At 41.3% G+C, this 10,435-nt stretch overlaps 1 protein-coding gene across 2 annotated transcripts; it reads left to right on the forward strand.

Annotated features, from left to right (window-relative positions):
• Positions 1-1,449: 1,449 nt before the first annotated feature.
• Positions 1,450-10,290, forward strand: LOC138594662 (transcription factor AP-4-like). 2 transcript variants are annotated; one of them, XM_069665835.1, is made up of 7 exons: positions 1,450-1,755; positions 3,959-4,124; positions 4,217-4,315; positions 5,207-5,377; positions 6,160-6,309; positions 6,472-6,642; positions 7,523-10,290. In XM_069665835.1, the coding sequence occupies exons 1-7, from the start codon at positions 1,667-1,669 to the stop codon at positions 7,676-7,678; spliced, it is 1,002 nt and encodes a 333-aa protein (XP_069521936.1). In that variant the 5' UTR covers positions 1,450-1,666; the 3' UTR covers positions 7,679-10,290. The 2 variants fall into 2 exon arrangements, with proteins under 2 accessions (XP_069521936.1, XP_069521937.1); XM_069665836.1 differs by having other exon boundaries at positions 6,163-6,309.
• Positions 10,291-10,435: the final 145 nt, after the last annotated feature.

The raw sequence follows: 10,435 nt of genomic DNA on the forward strand, positions 1-10,435 counted from the left end.
ACGCTAAAGTTTTTTTTATGAAACTAGTTTCAAAATAAGATGACGTCACAGGTTGAATCTTTTTATTCACAAGAACAGGTTTAGACAGGATTTTGTTTAAAGGGTTCAGGGTGAACAACTAAAGCTCGTATCGATCTATTGTCTTCAACAACTGAAGCTTTTTATTATTAACTCAGGTTATTATAATTCCATGCACAGCACCCACTTCAGTTCTACATTTTTCAGGAAAACACGACACCCTGTTTTTCTATTTGATTAAATGGAAACAACAAGGTGCATGACTGCCACCTGCTGTTCAATGTCGGGCTGTTTCTGCAGTAGAGTGTTTTGTTTACAGCCTTTTACATCATTGTCTCTCTAGATAGTAAACTGTTACACAATATATCAGATTAGGTCTTTTATATCTTTAGAGTTTTCTTATTTTAGTTTAAAACTTGATGATGAAACAAAAAAATGGGTATGGACACTGCTCAAAATACTGTATGTTTAAGGATGATATTGAAGATTATTTTTATTTTCTATTCTTTTATTGATTTTTTTTTTCTCTGTTGGCTGATTGTTTAGTATTTTATTAAACAACAAATGCATCACAAATGATCAAATTCTAAGTGATGCCTGAGAACAGATAACCCATATAGATTAAATCTATAGTTATTACTGACTGTTATTACAGGATTCCCTGTATTTAGAAAATGACTGATGTTTTTTGCACGATATTGCTTTAATGGCGTTATTGCTTATGCAAAATGATCATACAAATAAACTTGTATTTGGCTAAATATTTCATTGTTGTTTCGTGTTTTTCTTTTTGTCCTGGTGTTTTTCCCTTCCGTTTCCTGATAACAAACTTGAACATTTATTCAGAAAAAAAAAATGAAATGGTCTGGTAAATAATGACCAGAAGTTATAACACTCAGAGCCTAATAATGCAGTTAAGGGCTCCTTATTAAATGGGGGCCAAAATTAGGTCAAATTACATGCATATATTAATTTTAATTTGTAATGTTTTTAAATTCCAACAGCATTAACAAACAAATGACAGATCACTGTAAAAAAGAAAAAAAAAGAAAAAAAAAGGAAACATTATCCAACAGACATATTATTTTATCCACTATTTTCTGTTAGTTCTACTCTGTTCCTCCAGCTTTATCCGCCTCTCTGATAGTTGTGTTATTACACAGTCGTTAGTGTTGTTGTTGAATGCTGGCTGGCTCACACTCTCTGTATGAGGAACTGATCTGCAGCACTGCAGCCTCACATAGACTCTCCTGCAGGTCTGTTTGTTCTGCTCTCCGGAAAACGGGCTCTGATTCCAACCAGCTGTTTCCCGCCTCACACAGATCAGCTGCACGCACACACACACGTAGTAGGCGGAGGCAGCAGACACACACACACACAGACGTAGTAGGCGGAGGCAAGAAGCCACACACATACATTGGAGGGAACCCCATCAGCTGTGGGAAGCAACACAGCTTGAAGTTACTTTTATTTTTCTAACTATTCTTCATATTTCCTTATTTTTAAGCCGTATTTAAGATATGCGCCATTGAGGAGTTTCAACCAGAGCTTTGTTCTAAAGACGCAAATCATTATATTTTAACAAGGACAGCGGTGGAGGAAGAAAAAAAAACAGAAAACACGGACTACAGAAGGTGGCTGTGAAAGCATGGAATATTTCATGATGCCGACAGAGAAGATCCCGTCCTTACAGCAGTTCAAGAAGACGGAGAAAGATGTTATTGGAGGTCTCTGCAGGTGTGTGGCTACCTATTTCTTTTGTTGATATGAAACTGGCTGCACAAATCATCCCCCTGTGGCTGTAGTGTGTGTATGTGTGTGATGCAGTGTGACTTCAGTTAGCATGCTAGCGGTTAGCCTTGCTGCGATGTGTTGCCAGCAGGCGCGTGGTTGTAGATATTAGCAGCTTGTTGGCCAGCTGCTGATGGCGTAAAGAAAATGTTGGATAATTAAGCTTATGTAATTACACTTGCTGGCCGAATTACATGTAATAACATAAAAAGCATGTTCGCAACAATTCAGCTCAGAAATATGTAAATTAGCGGCACGAAATCGATACATTTGCGTCCAGTTGAACATCAACCACGTGGTAGTTAACGTGTTCCCCGCTGCTACACAAAATCACGTTTGTAACAACATAGTCTCTTAGATTCCTTGCCGCTTTCATTGAGCATTTTTTTTGTATTTATATGGGGGTGTATAGATTGCGGTTGCCGAAAATAGGATTTCGGCTATGCTATGTGCGTAGTTAAATAATGCTCCGTGCAGCAGCCATGACTGTCGCGTGCTAAAATAGCTTAGCTTGGCTAACCACTTAGCACCTACCACGCACCCGCTTTCCTTAACCGTTATTTGCTTTAACTGACTTTTTTATGTTTGTGTACTGGCTTGTTTAAGTGAAACATGTCGTCTTAAGTTGGAAAGTCGGACAAATGTCCGCCTGTGTCAGTAGCAAACCCATGACTAATGCTAGCTCAATGCTAACGGTAGAACGCATTGTTCTCCATGATGCCAGGGGGCCTGCTGCTGCTGCACGCGGAGTCACATTTCACTGCTGCTGCCGTCCACACTACCTCACGCGCCCCCCGGCGGCCATGTTGGAGGTCCGCAGCTCATGTGAATCGCAGCTGACAACAGCTGATGATTACGTCTCTAAACTGTAGAAAGAATCACCATGGATCACCTGTGTGGGGTGTGTGCCGTAGACTAGAGGCTTAATGTACATGATGATAGAATAAATATTCTTTATTTACATATCATATACCGATCTACATCGGTGCTCTTTTGTTTTGAAAAGCTCTTACATTAAAATGTGTAGAATAAATAACTTCGTAATTCCTGAGTGGGACTTGTGTTCCTCAGTTTGCCCATACATCTTACTCAGATGGGTAAATTCAAATGTATTCAATAGAGATTTGATAACATTGATGCAGAAAATTTAGCAAATTAAAGTTGCAGTTTAAAGGAAGTATGTCTTCATGATCAGATAATTGTTGGTTCTTTTTTGGAGGGGGGTGGTGATGCCTTTTTTTAATGTAAAGCTTACATAACTCATTTGTGAACTCAAAGTTTGAAATCTACTCTTTCGCTTTAGCTCTGAATTTTAGAGCACAGCTGCACATCCACACACTCATCTGTTGGATAAAGTACTATTTAGAGCCATGTGAGCTGCTTCCTCTGTCTGACCTATTTTAATTTTAGTAAACATTGCAGATCTTGTTCTCCAGGCTTGTTGTCTTCCACGCTTTATGGTTATCTTCAGGCTTAATGGTTCACATACTCCCCCCCCCCCTGAGTAAATAAGACAGAGGAGGTTTTGCCACCATAACATCCTAACCTCATGGGGCTTGAGGTGTGTGAGGGTGCACTGAGTTCACTCAAACTCAGAGACCTTTAGGCAGTGTGATTGAGGAATGTAAAGAGGTCCTGACTACAGCCTAATAAAGTTCCTGGTTGAAGGTTTATGGAGCTCATTGCAAATTTTATTGTTGCTGTTTTTTTATTTACTTAGCCAAGAATAGCAGATTTCTTTCAGAGGTGTGTTGTTATCTGTTTTTTGTTTGTTTGTTTTAGCATTCAAACATCCGTCACCTTTTCTTTTAGTTGCTTTTCCTATGACGTAAATAGATTGTTAAAATAATCGGTTAAGACATTTTCAATGTTATTTAGATATTGGACACCTGTGTCTTAACGCGTTTGAAGCTGTTTTTGGCACTGATTGACTTTGTCCCCTCCTGTCTTGATCCTTGCTTGTGTTGTAGTAACTCTTAAATGTACGTCACTTTGGATAGAAGCGTCTGCTAAATGAACTTCTAACATTGTAACATTTACTATGTCATGTTTAGGAGAAAGATCAAATGTACGGCACAGAAGAGCTTTTAACTTTTCCATGGACACAGCATATTGATCGTCTCTCTCTTCTCTGACCTGTCTCCCTCAGTCTGGCCAACATCCCCCTCAGTCCGGAGACGGCCCAGGACCAGGAGAGACGAATCCGCCGCGAGATTGCCAACAGCAACGAACGCCGGCGCATGCAGAGCATCAACGCAGGCTTCCAGTCTCTTAAAACACTCCTGCCCCACACAGACGGAGAGAAGCTCAGCAAGGTGACGAGTCAGGCACTAAAAAACATTAAAGCTATCCTTGCTCTTAATTTGCGAGTGATCTTGTGTTAATTGTTTATTTACATCCCTGCCAGGCGGCCATCTTGCAGCAGACGTCAGACTACATCTTCACCTTGGAGCAAGAAAAGACACAGCTCCTGGCACAGAACAACCAGCTCAAACGCTTCATCCAGGTAACAGCATGTGCAACTCTTTTATTATAATCATGTCAAACCCACTCTAAAAAGATGTCGTTTACCTTAGATCACCTTTAAAAAGATTTCCTATCTTTTGGGACACCACAGGCTTCCCCTCCTTTAAGTGCAGAACAAAAATAGCCTGTGAATATTTCACACTACATTAATATTAACTTCATTCTGACTCTAGTTCCTTCAGTGTTGTCCGGTAAATGTATTTCCTCCAAATGGATAACAACTGAACAAGGAAGTGTTTATTGTGATGGGTGTTTCATAAGCAAAGCTTTTTAATCCTTAAGGACAGCGTAGCTTCGTCAGGCTTCAGTGTGCTGCAGGAAAAAGAGTCTTTCGTCTGCAGGCTGTGCTTCACTGGGCTATGCCAGTGTGTCACATATTACATAGGTTTTAAATGTGGTGCAGGTTGAAGGTGTGATGTTGCAACTCTGTCAGCTGATGTTTTATCAGCATCTGGTGGTGTGTCAGATTGTGTGGAGAAGCTTCTTGGTGTAGTCGAGTCTCCCCAGAACCTGTGTTGGTGATTAGTCAAAATTTAATTTCATATTGAGGGAGCTTGAAAGTTTGGCAAACATGGCGCACAGTCAATCTGTCTGCAGCCACAAGGAAACATGTTTACCAGTCTCATTTGCTTGTCATGCTGTTAGTTCACCTGGCGTTTGATATTCTTAGCTACCCAGCTGTTTGTTAAACTCATAGCAGGCAGCATTTCCTGTTTTAAAAAAGAGCAGAAAATCCTCAGATTCCCCACGAACCTAAAAATCAACACTTTGTTTTTGAGTTTACAAGCACACATGTATACAAGTTTGCATCTGTAAATATTTATGTTGACTAATGTATATTAAACTTGATGTTGCTTCTGTTTCACCTCAGGAGTTCAGCGGCTCCTCACCGAAGAGGAGGCGAGCAGAGGAGAAGGACGAAGGGATCGGGTCTCCGGACACGCTGGAGGAGGAGAAAGTGGAGGAGCTAAGGAGGGAGATGTTAGAGCTGCGACAGCAACTGGACAAGGAGCGCTCGGCTCGCATGCAGCTGGAGGAGCAGGTGAGGCAAAGGAGAAGTGAGGTGGCTCTTGGCTCATGTCACGTCAAAGCTAATTATAGCCGGGTTTCTTGTTTGTTTTTCAGCTTTGCTGGAGTAAATGAGTAAACAAACACAGGAAGTCTTTGATTCCCGGCTTAAACTCTCTCATTTTCGTTAATGGTTATAATAAATCTCCATTATGTGAAGCTGTTAAGATTCTTGATGTGGTTTCTGTATCTGTGCTAAGTGAAACTAAATACCACAGACACACAGAGTGATGCGCCATCTCTATAATTATTTCATTAACAACTGAAAACTTAGCTCATTTACAAAGAAGATGTGGATAAGAGAAGTCGTCCAGGCCTTAAGGTCACGGTGGATATTAACTACCAAAATACCTCCATTCGACTCGTAATCATTATGTAGGCGCTCTAAATGATAATCAGTAACCTTAACGAGGTGTCAGCTGCTGGTGTTGACACATTTTACCCGTTCACTATCAAGTTCCTGATAAGCTCACATCCTGGATCTACCTGAACAGCAGGTTACGACAAAGAGGAAGACAAACAGAAACTTAGACAGGCAGTGAAAGAGGAAAGTAAACAGCAGGGGAGATGTGGAGTTGAGATATTGACACATTAGCATTCACTGCTATCATCTGTCTTCAGTAATGATCTTGTTACTATTGTGTTTACTTAATTTGAATATCTTTATGTATGTAATAGTTTTGAGCTTAGCTTAATTTTGTGCTGAAGTGGTTCTAGGTGTTAATGACGCATGCTTCTGGGCTCTATGTTTGCAAGCAGGTGCGATCACTGGACACCCAGCTGCACCCTGAGCGTCTGAAGGTGATCACCCAGCAGGTGGAGGAGGAGCAGGCACTGCTCCAGAGCCAGACTCTGTTACGGCTGCAGCAGATCCACGCCGCTGACCGACAAACACACAGTCCACAGGTCAGTAACACACACTTTAATGCAGAAGGTGTCTGTGGTCTATTTTTTGAACCTAAGAAACTCCTGTCTGCTAAACCACGTCAGTTATATGGAAATGCAGTCAGAGATGTAATTATAAACAAAAACACGTTGTTATATGTTCTTACTTTGTCTTTCATCCAGGTGCTGGCTCCTTCCACTCCCCCTGCACCGACCCACCACCCCACAGTCATCGTCCCGGCCCCAACACTAACCCAGCACCCCCACCATCACGTCACCGTGGTAACCATGAGCCCGTCTGTCCACACCAGCACTGTGTCCACATCCAGACAGAACCTGGACACTATTGTGCAGGTAGGAAAAGAGAATCCTTGTTGAACCAGCTCTAAATTGTTCGGAGTTATTCAGTCCCTCCAGGAAGTTTCGATGTTGCGTTCCTGCGGATTCTCACTAATTCAACCTAGTTGCTAATTAGTAACTTAAATTAATTGCAGCAACTTTTTCTCGACCTTGCAATTTTGTCCAGTTGCCACGAGAAGTCACTTGCCTTTAAGGATACTTCATCTAGTGATCCTTAGAAATAAATCCAATGCTCGGTGTGATTATTTATTTATGTTTAATTGTGTTAAAAATTGTTAGCTGCCCACTTAGCCGCCTCCTGATGCCTTCTCTGAATCCATTGAACAACCAGAGGCTCTGTTCCTGATGTTTATGTCAGCGCTGATTTTAAGTAGTCATTGTACAGTGAGATATTAATCTCCCGTCTCTTATCAATGCTTTTATGCTGCCGCAGCAGCCGAAATAACAAGTAGAGCAGTGTAAATGTGATGTGTAGATCCTCCTTTGCACATATGGGTAGCATATTTATGCGCCAGTTAAGTGCAAAATGAGCATTTCATGGCTATTGACTTTTGTGTCATTTAGTTTATTTGAAGTCCTGACACAGAAATCGACAGGAAGTGATGTCAGAAGACAAACAGCTTCCTCAGCCAATACATGGCTTTATTGGAGCGGTTGTCCATGTCGCTCACAGCAGATGTGTAATGTGTTAAACAGAAAAAGAAGCTTTAAAATGCTGCCAAGAAATGAGGCATCTTTGGCTGCAACAATCACAGAAAATGCTGGTGAAATCCTGGAGGGACTGGTTATTGTTTAACGGTGAAATGATTTGTCTCTCAGTGGACTGAATGTTTCCTGCAGCTGCCTTCAGTGTTTTTTAACCCTCTGCATTCAGGCCATCCAGCACATCGAGCGCACTCAGGAGAGGAGAGCGAGCGCTGAGGAGGAGCAGAGGCGAGCGGTCATTGTCAGCCCCGCCCATGTCGCTATGGACACCGCCTGCTCGGACACAGACACCGACACAGAGGGAGAGGACTGCTCCATGAACTGATCCACCCCCAAACACACGCTCACACACACACACACTCACACAAACACTTAAAAAACCTACTCACTGTAGATTCCCTCCAGGAGCTTGACTACTTTTTAAAAAAAAATAATCCTTCTTTGGCATTATCCAAACTCTTAAATCCAGTGGTTAAGCTCTGTGTCAGTCTCGTACTGTAAAATCTCTGAAGATTGAGAACATAGGACGGTCAGCGTGCCGAGGAGGCCCTGTGGGATTTCTGGAGGCTGTTTTTCAGTGTCAGAGCCGGTCTGTGGCTACTTGAAAACTTGAGGGTCTCCTCATGTAAAAAGCTCTCAGCATCAGTCCGTCCTTCATGTGTGTTTATGTGTGCTACATACAGTCGCAGTATCACAGTTACCTGTCGTCACCGGCACGCTGACAGTATTATTTGTGCTACAAATTGACGGAGAGTTGAATGTAAAAACACAATAAGCGAGCAGCTCTTGTTTCTGTAAAGGGATGTGGAGCTGTAGATATTTCTTGCCCAGTCTTAATTAGTTAGTTTTCTCTGTTTCCTGATTGGCTGGCTGATATTCTTGGTGGCCATGAACCCCAAACTTAAACTACAACAGAAGGCATTTCTAAATGAAAAGGTTTGGGAAACTTTCAAACTTCATTGCAAAGCTAATTTGAAGATATATGTTGAATGAAATTATGTCTGATTTACTTGAAAAAGTTTGTCATATCTAAATAAGCCCTTAGAAAAATAAGCTGTTGAACAAGTAACATTTATCGTCGTATATGTTTTTTAATTTTTTCTGTCAGGGTTACTGAATGTTGAAGGTGAAACATTTTGTTTTATTGAGATTAACAACTTAAAATTGGAGGTTTGTCAGGTTTTCACAGGGAACCGGAAGCCTGGAGATAAATCTGCTAAAGTCTGATTTGAGCCAAACAAAGTCGGCCTCTTTATCTGTTATCCCCCACTGACAGTGGTGACTATAAACGTTTTTAAATACAAGAACCAAATGTTGGTTCGTGGCTGTTGTAAACTTTGGATCAATCTCAGACAATCTGACTGAATCAAACTTCGTCCTCGTTATGAATTAATGTAAAGTTTGTCGATGTTAAAAATCCGGAGGCTTCCGGTTCTCCTCCAAAGACTTCCAGTCTGTCTTCTGGTCTTCTTTTGTTGATTTCAGTAACTATGCACTAGAGTTTTTTGGTATTTATGCAATCCCATCTTCAGTCCATTTGTTGGTGTTATTTCTACATGAGGTGAAGTTATCTATGCACCGTTGATAGGTGTGAACATTACACCTACAGTTTATGTGTGAAACTTGACCTGCTTCTATCAAAGAATGTACTCTCTGCCTGCGAGGTGCTCTTTGTCAGGTGCTCTGCTGACACAAACCCTTCATCCACCTTCACACCTGATCGCGTTTGCTTCGTGTGCCTGCGTTTCTGGCTAAATGATGATTTACACATGTTTGAATAGTTAGAGTAGGAGAGCAGGGAGGCATTTTCACTGCACATTTTGTGTGTTCTCATTGTGATATTGTGTCACATACATAGAAATAACCTTCAAAATACAGCCGGTTCACATCTCACAGAACTAACTGATTAAAAAAAAACACTCTAGGAAAGGGAACTAAGAGGATCAGCTGCTTTAGTTACAATAACGGAGCCTGTACTCACAGACTGACGTACGTTTTCAGTGCATCTAATGCCAGAAAAAGTGCAAAACTCTACCAAGCACTGAACGGACTTCAGATGCCCGTCTCTCAGTCTGTCCACCTCATGTTCTGTTGCTTATGTTTCTGTCGGGAACTTGACTGGAAATCCCTGCTCGGAGCCTCCCTCCTGTCATACTCGATTTGACGCTCGGACTTGATGCTGTAAACATTCCTTTTATTTGGATTTGTATCTGTCTTTTGATCTCTTATATGTTCTGTTGCCAATTGAATGCATGTTACTAAGTGCTGTTTTCTCTCGTCTAAATTGCGCTTTTTGTTTTGACATTTTGTTTATTTTTCCGCGGGGTTTCAACATTTTCCATTAACACATGACTGATGCGTTCAGTGTGAAAGTGTCTGCTGTGAGACGCGTGGACACTTCAGTCACTTATATCTGGTTAGAGTAGTACTTTTCATGCCAAACGGGGGGGAAATTTGCATATTATGTTTGTGAAACTTTGTTAAAGGGTTCGGTGTTTCGCTGGCGGATGGTAATCCACAGCCTGAATTAAAGCGGAGGTTTGTTACTTCGTCAGCGAAACGCTCTCCCCTAAATATTTCTGTACATTGTGCTGCAGCACTGCTGTCTGTGGTGGAATTTGAGGTATTTGATATGAAGCACTTGCTGTTCTGTACTGCCTGAATCAACGATGAGGACATTTTCTTTGCCATTTATTTTTTGTAAACTCTTAGTTGGGACACAACCCAACAGCTGTTTATTGCTTTTCTGTCTTTAACATCTGTCTTTCTTGTCCTGTTTTCCATTTTTGGTGACAAGCATTTTTTTTATATTTTTGTGATTTATTTTTTCCCATCAGTCCAGGTCGATGAGAAGCTGTTATATTTTGTTTATAAAAACTTGGGTAAACAGGCCTTTGTAAAGATGAAAAAAAATAAATTTGTACCTTTTTTATTACACCCCTTTGCTTCCTGGTTTGCTTCACTATAAACCTTATTGTCCACCAGGCGGTGACAGCGAGCGACTTCTCAGCTGGCAGCAGCAGAATGAAGTTTCTTTGCAGGCCGGAGTTCATACTTCTGATAAACACAGGTGGCACACAGG

The sequence above is a fragment of the Semicossyphus pulcher genome, unplaced genomic scaffold (assembly GCF_022749685.1).
Source record: "Semicossyphus pulcher isolate SPU_LCO1_2020_fin unplaced genomic scaffold, fSemPul1.0.p SCAF_17, whole genome shotgun sequence".
NCBI lineage: Eukaryota > Metazoa > Chordata > Actinopteri > Labriformes > Labridae > Semicossyphus > Semicossyphus pulcher.